This window comes from Lineus longissimus, chromosome 8, assembly GCF_910592395.1.
Source record: "Lineus longissimus chromosome 8, tnLinLong1.2, whole genome shotgun sequence".
NCBI classification, from domain to species: domain Eukaryota; kingdom Metazoa; phylum Nemertea; class Pilidiophora; order Heteronemertea; family Lineidae; genus Lineus; species Lineus longissimus.
In genome coordinates, this window is record NC_088315.1 from 14,055,211 (window position 1) to 14,067,113 (window position 11,903).

Here is an 11,903-nt window from a genome sequence, read left to right on the forward strand (position 1 = left end):
CATGGTAGGCCCCATAATCAAACTTTCTATTTCTTCTACTGTGTATTTTGGGCTGATATGAATGGTATTTATGGGCCTTCCCATTATGTGGGGTTGCTAATCCCAGGCTTTAACTTGAAAAAGTTAAAGTTAGAGCATGGTATATTGAAAATGAATTCATGATCAAGGACACTAAAACTGAGTTTGCCATCTTTGGTACATGGCAGCAGCTTGCAAAGGTGAGCATTGCATCAATAAATGTTGGAGGGACAGATATCCAACCAGTCCAATGTGTCCGCAATCTCGGTGCATGATTTGATTGCAACATGTCCATGGAGACACACGTAAACAAAATGTGTGCCAAGGCCTACTATGGTCTCTATCGGATACGACAAATCCGAACCTTTCTGTTGGAAAAATCCACCAAGACCTTGGTACATGCTTTTTATCATAGCCCACCTCGACTATTGTAATGCTCTCCTAAATGGTATCCCCACCAAGTTTTTGAACCGAATCCAACGGGTTTTCAACTCTGCCGCAAGAGTTGTGTGTTTGAGGGGAAAGTTTGACCCTGTGCTGGTTCACCTGCACTGGCTACCAGTCAAGCTCAGGATCCAGTACAAGATTCTGCTCTTGGTGTTCAAGTGCTTGACTGGGGAGGCTCCAGGATATCTCAGATCCATGATCCTGTTGCGCCGCTTTGTCGGGGGGGGGGGGGGGGGGGGGATTCTAGCTCTTGGTCAACGTTAAGACGTCTTTCCTGTACTAACTTATTACTTCTCTTGTATAATCCGACACGGATGTAGAGCAAACATGCTCTACACCCATGATTCTGATTACACTGGTTGTTCTGGGTACTCTTTCTGGGGATTTTCTGAGGTTCTCTCTTGAGGGAAAGAACCCCCCCCCCCCCCATATGTATACATTGGTTTGTTGTTAACATGTGTCTAAGGCGACAGTGATATCTCTCCATGGCACAAGTGACGTGGCGGCCCCTCGAAACGGCCCAAGTTTGGTATCGGTCACGTCAACTTGCATCATTGGATTTGTGAATCAATATCACCTCTCTTTAGAAGAAAAACTCAGACTCAATAACCTCACGTTCCGTAAACAATTTCAAACTCAAAAGTAAATATTATAATAAGCTTGTTTCCTTTTCCGTTTACCTTTCCTTGTTTGCTACAATACAAAAGTTACTTTTAGTATTTCGCTTGAAACATGAATGGAAATCAATTGAATTACCTTAATTTGAGAGGCCATAAACGAAGTACTTTTACAAGGACCTTTGACTTTAAAGGTTAACTGGTGTCGATACTTTTAAAGGAAGTACCCAATATTCTCACAATTCAGTTAAGAAGGATCGATCGCGAGAGCCAAAGCCATCAGGATCTGCGATGTTCCTTGAGGTTCCTCGGTTCAAGTGCCAGACTCTTGGTGGTCGTTCCTTTGCGGCAGCTGTTCCAAAACTGTGGAACCGGCTGCCGCAAAAACTCCGTAACATTGATTCCCTCCAGACTTTCAAGTCCCTCCTAAAGGCCCACCTTTTTGCAGTTGCCTTTGGGGAAAAACGCGCTCTAGAATACTCACTCGCTGAGTAATTTAGGCGCTCTACAAATGCCAACATTGATTGATTGATTGACATTTTGATCATAAATCTATTTGATTCAGATACAATAAATGCAAAGGTAACCCTTTATGTACCAACGATGATACATTTGAGGTTTCATACTAGTTTATCTGACATTATTTCGAAATAAAATATTTTCAAAGTTGCTGGTATCTCTAGTTAAAGCTACACCATTGACTAGATAGCAGCATTTCTCATGGTACATGTACATTGCATTACCAATAAGTGATGCCAGCTATAATTGGGTTTTAATACATGACCATTACCTGAAACTAAAGTTTTTAACGGCACACGACAATACCGGCGTCAGTCAATTCAGAATATCACAAGCTGTTGTCTGACACAAGACGTAATGTAAAACAGAGGTGATAAATAGAACTTTGTGTTTTTACACCAGTTTAAAATCAGTCTAATTTGCGACGATATTGTTTAAATTGTCGGTACGTGATTGCATCGAACATCCCTTAAGTGTTCAATAAATACCGTTTGATACCAGCAGAATCACGTCGTCAACCTAGCTTGTAATAATACTAAATGTTTTATTACCAATAAAGACCATAAACCTGTGAAAAAAGTGTTCTTATGCATAACAAACAAGTACATGTAATTTGAAAATTCAGTCTTGTATTATCTCTCAGAAGCATTGGTTTAGATGAAATGCTCTGAATTACAGGCAACATTATTGGAAGAGGTGCCACTACAAGATCCAGGCTGGTTTTTGTGAATCTGCTAGAAAATGTCTTGCGTAACCTAAGTTATAGGTGAATGAAACGGCCAGGGGCCATTTTGCTCACCGTATAGATATTTGGTGCTTTAGAATTCATCCTGGTTAAGAAACATTGTACATGTATAGTACAATGTATATAGGTCAAACCAAAGTCCGTATGACATGTGTGACAGTCAGAGATTTATGTTAATCATTTAGTATTTCAAATTTGGCGCCCCTTGTTGTTTTCGCGCAGACTAATTAGCGAGCATGCGCATTTGTCATTTCCGCCCACCGTGGCGCTTACAATTTTAGACACCTTCGAACTTCAATCATGTATTATTACAAAAATAAGAAAGAGATAAGGCTGGGATAGAGGTAACTAAAAGTAATGATAGTATAGACTCTTTAGGTTGCACTGTTACTGTACAGGGCCTTTTTAATTGGCCCGAGACGAGTGTTTTATTGACACGTTCTTCAGTGCGCGTGGCGTGTGTGAAGTGAGAGTTTATTAATAGACGGCGCCACCGTTAAGGTATAATTTAGCTGATGAAACTAGTGTTCAATTTAGTGAAGTTTCAAAGCTATTCTGAGTCTGTACTAATGTAAAATGACAGCAGCTTAGTACTACTGCTGATAGTCAATGTCTGTCCTCTGTCCTTGGTAAAAGATGAAGTCACAACTGGTCCTTTTTAGAAAAGAATGTCACAACCAGTCATTTGTGAGACAAAGTCACAATCTGTCTCCAGTGTATTTAGTGTCGGTATTTTTATCTTTTCAGTTTTTACGTGCTCTGTGGTGCCCTTTGTAACGCGAATGTGAACAAAGTTTTAAACGAAAGAAAGTCTTCATTTCTTATTGACTTAAACTGCCACAACATGTGTTGTATTGTTGCTTGGAGTAAGTACCATAAGAATATCATCAAAAACAAGTCACTAATAAGCGAGATATTGCACTTTTTACCTATTTCAGTTTTGGCCTCCTGGTGGCCAAATTGAGTACCAGATCAGATTCGGTGTCCGAGTTTACATGACGTAGGGAGTCATGTGTACCAAATTTCAAATTCATAGCTTTAGCGGTTAAGAAACGTGTCATAGTTACAATCAAACGACCAATTTACGCCATTTGACCTCTGTTACCTTGAAAAGCAGGTCAAATCAAAAACTCATCTGATATGTGATGTATCCGTGCTAGGAGAACCTACCATAACAATTTTATTGAAAAGGAGTCACTAATAAGCAAGAGATATCACACTTTCTAGGTTTTCACTTTTGGCCCCCTGGTGGCCAAGTCGAGAATCAGACCGGATTGAAATTCAGGGTCAGAGGTCACCTGACTTGGGGGGTCCTTTGTACAAAGTCTCAGTTCATAGCCTTAGGGGTTAAGAAACGTGCCACAGTTACGCTCCAAAGGCCATTTGCGCCATTTTACCTCGGTGACCTTGACAAGTACGTCAAATCAGAAAACCGGTATCATATTTGATGTATCCTTGCTAAGAGTATCCACCATAAATTTTTTACCAAAAACGAAACAGTAATAAGCGAGATCTTTTAGCTTTGGCCCCCTGGTGACCAAGTCAAGACTCAGACCGGACCGAAATTTAGCGTCCGAGTTTATCTGACCTAGGGGGTCATGTGTACCAAGTTTAAAGTTCATAGCTTTAGCGGTTAAGAAACGTGCCACTGTTTTTGAAATAGGATACGACGACGACGACGACGACGGACACCGGACACTGCGGTATTGTATAGACTCCCCTACGGTGAGCCAAAAAGTGGCTGCAATTACCCCACTTTACCTTACATGCTGTAATGATAAAAATTGTCAAAATCTGTGTCAACAAGCAAAAAAGTGGGTAGATTTATGAAAGTTCGTTCACCTTTTGACTTGAGTTCCCAGTGAAGATGGACGTAATTGGGAGGAACTGGATAAACGCCAGAATTGTGATTGCGTCTGTATTCGGTGACAAGAAGAGCAAGGTCGCTATTGCAGGTAAGTCTGCTCGCACTTTCATCTGAAATTCATCAATTTCTGTATATCGGCAGCAGGTTACTGAATAGCTTAGTCGCATACTCCCACTGAGAGAAATGGGCAACACGTACCAAAGCTGGCGTTATAGTTTGATGGGACGACTCCATACCGCATAAATTGGTAGAAGTCTCGTCAACAAACTGGGTAAAGGCCACCATTTTGATGACAGACACTGGAAAGACATGAAAGAGAGGAGGAAATACCTAAGATCAGTACACGAAGGTGAAAAAGTCTGTTGAAGGTGGTTGAAGCGGTGACCCGTGAGGCAAAAAGATGAAATGGAAACTTCTACATGTATAGTATGAATTGAAGCGTAACAAAAACGCGTCCACAACACGCTAGCCGGATCCGTCACTGCCTGGACGAAAGTGCGCGCATTGCGTTTTTAGTCGGACGATTGGTCCGCTCAAGTCGGCGGAGTGCGCGGACTACTCGCCTACCAAAGCGAAACTGTGGGTCGGCGAGCGAGTATAAACTGGCCTTAACGATCTCTTGCAGAGTGTCGCGCGCACGTGTGGCAACCAATAACTAAAACAAATGCGTTCATTAAAGATAATCTTTAAAAAATATTATGTCAGCATTTTTGGGTTTGGCATTCCGACTTTTTAATACAAAAGGTCTCGCCGCAAAAGGATAATTTGGTGAGAGAAGGGGGTCACATCCTCTTGGCTGACCTCACCAGGAACGACTTTTTTTTCATTTCTTTAGGTACAATAAAGTACTAGTCTTTAACTGAACAAAACTCGTATTCCAACCATGGACTCCGATTCAAAATGCTCAACAGCCGAGCTCCAGAAATTACTGGACAACAAGCTATACACCACACGATTGATCAGAACATATGAACGCATCTACGGCGAGACGTTCCTCAGTCCGGGAGGCTCAGAGGCAAGCAAGGTATAATCACCATTTACAATTCTTTCCAAAGGAATTTGCATAAAAATTCTTAACCTGGTTCCTTGATTGGTACAACAAAACTCCGCCGGTGAAGCAGGATTGAGAGAATCTGATTGGCAAATGAACTGACGTATTTCGAAAATCCCTGATATGGACCATAGGAGGTGTTGATTCGCCAACCAATACGACAGTGAGATATCAACTGCAATTCTAAAACACCTAAAACTAGACTTTGAAACGAGATTTTTGCTGCTTTTTACTTCTTCCATATTTTCAATCACTTGGTTTTATTATATCGCTCGATAAACTGCTGACGATTCTTCTTCTTTAGGATATTGTATCGTATCTTGACCTGGCTCCGGGTATGAAGTGTCTGGACGTCGGGTGTGGCACTGGAGGAAATGCGTTCTACTTGGCCAAGGTATGTGAGACTGCAGGAGATGCTGTCACAAAAACGTATGAATCCTATCATAGCTAACGAAATACCATCGAATCGATAAATAGGATAAATAGCTTGTGATGACTTCCCCCTTTTTTTGACCAAGGCAAGTCAAATTATGACCGTCACGAACCCCTACAGCATATCATTGGGCGAACAACGACACGTGACCGGTCCATAAAAACTGCTGTTACCCGATAGTTGCGAGCAACATTTATGGACCTTTAGAGTAAACAGACACTCTAAGATGGACCACTCATGAGTTAGAAGGGTGCTCTGAAGTAACGTGTCACTGAATTTTCAGCATCATGGTGTTGAAGTACACGGTTTGGATCTTTCCAACAATATGGTGAATCTCGCGAGAGAATACGCAAATGGGCGATATAAGGACGCGAGGTTATCATTCGCAGTTGAAGATGTCACAACAAGCGAGTTTCCTGATGAAAGTTTCGACGTTATCTACAGTCAGTGTGTATTGTCACATATTCAGGACAAGTTGAGTTTATTCAAGAAATTACGGGTAAGAAAAGCGTCCTAAATGACGGGTCGTGTTCCTAAGATTTTGAAGTAATTTAGACCTTGCCTCTCTCAAAATAGCGCGTGGTCGAGGCAGCCATGTGGTGGTGAAATCGATGAGGTTTTCGACCTTCACGAGCAACATCTGCCATTGGTTCCGTCAGGTGATACCATTTGGTAACCTGGACGAAACTGAACAAATATGGCTATGCGTGCGGCCATATTGTATGTACATGTAGGGACAACTTGGGCGTGGTAGTTACCTGGCCAGGAGGATAATGACTCTGCGCCGCCACCATGGGCCGCCACCAGTAGGCCCTAGTATCACACAGATGCCGAGTTCTAATAATGATTTTGGACGGTGTTGCGAGGCAGTTTTGGACATGGCATGTGAATTTCAGGCAGGCCTATGGTTACACCCCGTTCTAATGCATTGTTTATTGCAGTTCAATGACTTTTCAATAGTTTGGGGAAGTCACAGTTGTGCTGGGAGCCATTTTGTATTAAAAACCAACATAGTTCATGCCCAAGTTGTCCCTTTAAGATGAATACAGAATCGTAACCAGTGTTTTAGGCTGCTGTCAAACTGTAAATTCTTTACTCCAACAATCCTTGGATCAACAGAAAACAGACTTCAGCACTTTGATAATTCTTCACGATATATACCTTCGTGTCAAAATGTGATATTTCAGACTTGGCTGAAACCTGGGGGTAGACTCCTCATCGCTGATTACATATGCAGTTCGGGGAACCACTCCAAGGCCTTCACGGACTACATCGCCCAGCGCGAATATCACATCTTACCCGTGGAACAATACTCAAAGGTAAGCGTAGTTTATCCCCGCCAAATGACGATCTCCCAGTGAGAGGAACGGTAGCATCTGCTGCGGAGTATAACTACGCTAGTATCATTAAATTGCCCCAATGACTAAACCAGAGGGCTACAAGTGTTACAGCAGTGAAATCTCCCTGGTATCGAAGTCAAGTTCTACGCTATTATCTAAATGAGTGTTCAGCGGTTTTTATTCTCGGTCGACCACATCCACCGCCTTACTGCTTCCAACAGTCGACCTAGCATAATATGAGCCCGGGTGTATCTGACAACTAAACGACTAAATGTATTGAGTCCATATCACAGACCAAACGATATAGATCCGTGCCCTAACATAGAAATTGGGTAACCACTAATCAATGCACGGAGTCTATAGCTTTTTTTAAAGGTATCTGCCTTCGGGCCAACAACTTCATAAAGATGGTTTTTTTCCGTAACAGCAACTAATGCGATCAATTGGTAACAGCCCACCAACGCAGTGTCCGTAAAATTCAGTATCGCCTAATTGTATAATCTAAATCGTCCAAACACAACTTTTTATTTCTCTTGGTTGATCTGTCTCCTGAAAGTTACTAAGGTCTCGTTAGGGAGTTTTTCCCGAATGTACGCGATGATGACGTGCCCCGTTAACAGGACGGAACATCTATTTTAAAATGCGTTTCGAATGTGATTGCAAGAGGATAACCCATTTGTGTCGTATATCACTGAAAATGCCCGATTTCCCTGATTCTGCAGGATGTTAAATCGGGCATTTTATTTCTTTAAATAAATCATAAGCATCGCATTGGCTCTTAGCTCTGCTCACCATCCCAAATGGCAATATTGCCAATTGGGTCGGACAATCACGGAAAACCCCAAATATTATACATTGCTTCCTGTATAATTCTTACAGTGACCATTCTCTCGTTAAAGATATTAGGTTACGCTACACAAAAATCAAAAAGAAATCGAGGGTCAACCATTGAACTTTTGAGATATGTTGAATTTTTCACAAGTCAGCGAAAAACGCACCAACTTACTGGCACTGGACGGCATTTCAACACGGGCCCGACGCACATCCAAAGTTCAGTGTACACATACGTCGGCAACAACAGTAAAATGCGTAGTTTCTTGTCAATAGCCGCCTATTGAGTAGCGCTCCAGGTTTCAGAAACTCCAAATAACATGTATTTGCCAAAACAACTGCTAAATCAACACTGGCGTACTGTGAGGACCAAGAAATCTGTGATTTTTTAGGAAAAAACTCCCTAATGAGACCTTACATTGATAAAGAATTTAATGATTTCAGGTGTTGGAATGTGCAGGTTTCAAGACTGTCATCGTCAAAGACAACACTGGCGTCTTCGCTTGGACCTTACAGACGGATTTGGCGCGAATAGAGAGCAACAAGGAGGATTTTATAAATGTAGGTAAAGGTTTCATTAGGGACTTTTTTGTATTCATGCGCGGCCAAGCCCTAACCGTAGTTCCTTAAAGACCATTGATTTCTTGGCCGTTGTTTTGGCAAAGACACGTTTTTTTGGGAGTTTCTGAAACCTGGAGCGCTACTCAATAGGCGGCTAACAAGAAACTACGCATTTTACTGTTGTTGCCGACGTATGTGTACACTGAACTTGGGATGTGCGTCGGGCCCGTGTTGAAATGTCGTCCAGGGCCAGTTGGTGCGTTTTTCGCTGATTTGAGCAAAATTCAACATATTATCTCAAAAGTTCACTGGTTGATCCTCGCGAACATTTGGGAAAAACTCCCTGACGAGACCTTAGGGAGTTTTTCCCAAATGTACGCGATGATGACGTTTCCTATTAACAGGATGTAACATCTATTTTAAAATGCGTTTCCAAAGTGAATGCATGAGGACAACCCATTTGTGTCGTATATCACTGGAAACGCCCGATTCCCCTGATTCTGCAGGATGTTAAATCGGGCATTTTATGTCTTAAATAAATCATAAGCGTCGCATTTGCTCCTAGCTCTGTTCACCATCCCAAATGGCAATATTGCCAATTGGGCCGGACAATCACGAAAACCCCCAAATATTATACATTTCGTCCTGAATAATTCTTAGACAAAGAAAACGTGCTCTTCTTCTCGATTTACGTACTTTACTTCAAAAAAGTCAGTTTTAACACTACTGCACAAATATAGAGTGGTCTTAAAGTTCCATTTGGATAGAGAATTGACGGACTGATTTGGAAATTCATTCCAACCATGCAAATGTTTCAGAAATGAGAAAAAGCTCCTGGGTGTCATGACATGCATGATGTGTCTTGCCTCTGCATTTCTGTACTCAGACATGTCAGAGGGTTTTCAACTTTCATATCATTGAAGAAATAATTCATTCCAATCTACAAGTATGTCAATCACATCATTTATTTAAAAATCGTCTGCTAGGACATACAGGACAACGTCGGTGGAGACAGTTGTGACATTTCAATTTTCATTGCATAGAGATTTGACGGACTGATTTGGAAATTCATTCCAACCATCATGGGTGTCATGACATGCATTCAATTATTATTTCACCACAAAGAGCTGTTTCTGTCAGCAGATATGAGACAGCTACCGGGGCGGGGACTATTTCTTTATGGGGCCTTATTGTTCAACGTCTCCAAGGAATTCTATTTTTAGAGTCCAATGGGGGGGGGCTTCCCCCAATGTACTGACTAAAACCTGTCACTTTCAGAGAACGGGGAGGGGGTTTGGGGGACACATCCCCCAATGTACTGGCTAAATATGTCAGAAGGACGGGGGTTTGGGGGGGGGGGGGGCTCCCCCATGTCAAACAGTTGTGTGAGTTCACTAGAGCTTGCTCTTTACATATTAATGAGAATGAAACACGGTAGAACCTCTCCTCTTGGGACACACTCGGGACTGACAAATGCTGTCCTCAATAGAGACGTGTCTTACGATACTAGTTGCAGGTCAAACAACCTACAAGAATAGACGACAGCGAAAATGTCCCATGTCTCATTTCGTTATCTAACTTTCTCTGTAGGAATTCAGCCCGGAGGAATACGACCACATATTTGAAGTCTGGCAGGCCAAGTTGCGGAGGGCACAAGAGGGGGAGCAGGGGTACGGATTATTCGTTTACGAGAAGTAACAGATCTCGAGACGTAAGAGAAGATGAGACAGTCATATGCAGGTGTAACGTATTTGATTGTCTCTCAGATCTCAGTCAATACTCCCCGACAATAAATTAGCGAAACGAGCTATGACCGGACAATGAAAAAATAAGAAATTAAAGATCACGAGACGTAAAATAATATGCAGGTGCATTACCAACGCTGTTATTATTATTATTATTATTATAATGCCCTAGTATATACAAAAGTCTCGGCCTACGGCGGAGGTGTTGCTGCTGGATCCCCCTTTTCCAAGCTCCATACAGATGTCAACATGCAGCGCAGTGTGGAGAGTACGTGAAGATCGTTGTATACTGCACGAAAAGAGATTCCGTTGTGATTATTTCCAAAACGGTTCTTGGTTAAAAATTGATCTCTCACTTTCAGTATTTGGTTGTCTTACCAAACACTGGAGCAGCCATTTTGTCAAAAGCTTCAATGAACCGTCTCGGTTTTGGTCTACCTTTGAGCTCCCGAAAGAATAGCGAAAGTCGTTTTATATTTTGATAAATGATGAATATAACTACTTTTCTCCAACAACAAATGAATGTTTGTACAATTTTACAATTTTTAAAAAATAAAAACATTTCGATCTCAATTCTGTCATCTCAATTCTGTATTGAAATAGCCAATAGCAATCCAAATGAATATTCTCTTAGAAATCTCTCCTCCTGTTTCCATTGCTACCCTGTGAAAAACGATTCTTCAACAAGATGAATTGATCGGTATAGCACGTAACATCATGTCTGCTTTCCGATTGGTCGAGAGAGGTCCGATTCGTCCCGCGTGATGATTGGGAATCATACTCCTACTCTAGACCAATCAGCACTTGTTTCGCTTCAACCAGTTTTATTGACCGTCCTTGAATACACACCATAAACATAGCACGACAATAATTTATTGAAAGATGTACACACTGAAGTATTCTGAATAGATTTTAAAAGCAGGTCTTAAACCGCAACTGAATTTTTTGTATGCCCCTTCTGTCCACCCATGCTGTAACAGTGTGCTCAAACATCGTAATTAGCGACCGTGATCGAGAGATGTCAATCACTTGTACAGCCCAAAGTCGGCGCAATGGTCGCCTTGATTGTGATTTTTCCCATTCTCATTTCCCCTCCCCGTTTCAGGAACGTTATAAAAGAGAAAACGTGTGTCCCGTTAGTAGCTAGTACCGCACGTTAGTGGATACGGCTAAAAATCTGCAGAAATATTGGCATCTGGGCTAGAGGAACATAGTGTAAAAATACTACAGCGATAGTCCACCCCCTTCCTATTTTGTTGTCCAGGGTCTTCGTTTTAAAGTTGGTGGGGTCTTTGTTTTATAGTTGGTAAAATTTCGATAATACTTGAATATGTCGTTTCATTATATGGCAGGTTTTTGTTTGAGTGGTATCTGTAACTATGCTGACGATTTTGTAGCAATTGAGTCATTTTAAGTAAATTAGGCTACTGTACAAAAGGTGGTTTCGTGCACGTATAGCATGAGGAAAGGGACATCTGCCTGTAGGAATGTCACCAGTCGGTGGATATGGCTGAAAATCGGCAGTAAATGTATCTGTAAAGTGACTGCGGTCGAATTAAAAAATTGTACTTGAGCACATAACACATAGCACACATCATATAGTACAGACCAGATTTAATTTATTCTATTCCATCTACAAAAATCGAGTGGAATGTGTAAAAGTAAAGTTTGTTTATTATAGTGTCACCCCTAATGAAATAGCCAGCCATCTTTTTGGCTTATGAGACAC

The 11,903-nt window shown here is 41.6% G+C and overlaps 1 protein-coding gene across 1 annotated transcript; it reads left to right on the forward strand.

The window, feature by feature from the left end:
• Positions 1–3,123: 3,123 nt before the first annotated feature.
• Positions 3,124–10,684, forward strand: LOC135492727 (uncharacterized). The gene is made up of 8 exons (XM_064779332.1): positions 3,124–3,212; positions 4,010–4,301; positions 5,049–5,237; positions 5,569–5,658; positions 5,981–6,196; positions 6,885–7,016; positions 8,313–8,429; positions 10,020–10,684. The coding sequence occupies exons 3-8, from the start codon at positions 5,097–5,099 to the stop codon at positions 10,125–10,127; spliced, it is 804 nt and encodes a 267-aa protein (XP_064635402.1). The 5' UTR covers positions 3,124–3,212; positions 4,010–4,301; positions 5,049–5,096; the 3' UTR covers positions 10,128–10,684.
• Positions 10,685–11,903: the final 1,219 nt, after the last annotated feature.

Excerpts from the sequence above, each read along its gene's own strand:
- LOC135492727 (XM_064779332.1), top strand. The coding sequence starts at position 5,097 with ATGGACTCCGATTCAAAATGCTCAACAGCCGAGCTCCAGAAATTACTG. Across the intron at positions 5,238-5,568 it reads GAGGCTCAGAGGCAAGCAAG|GATATTGTATCGTATCTTGA; the intron begins GTATAATCACCA and ends CTTCTTCTTTAG. Across the intron at positions 6,197-6,884 it reads GTTTATTCAAGAAATTACGG|ACTTGGCTGAAACCTGGGGG; the intron begins GTAAGAAAAGCG and ends GTGATATTTCAG.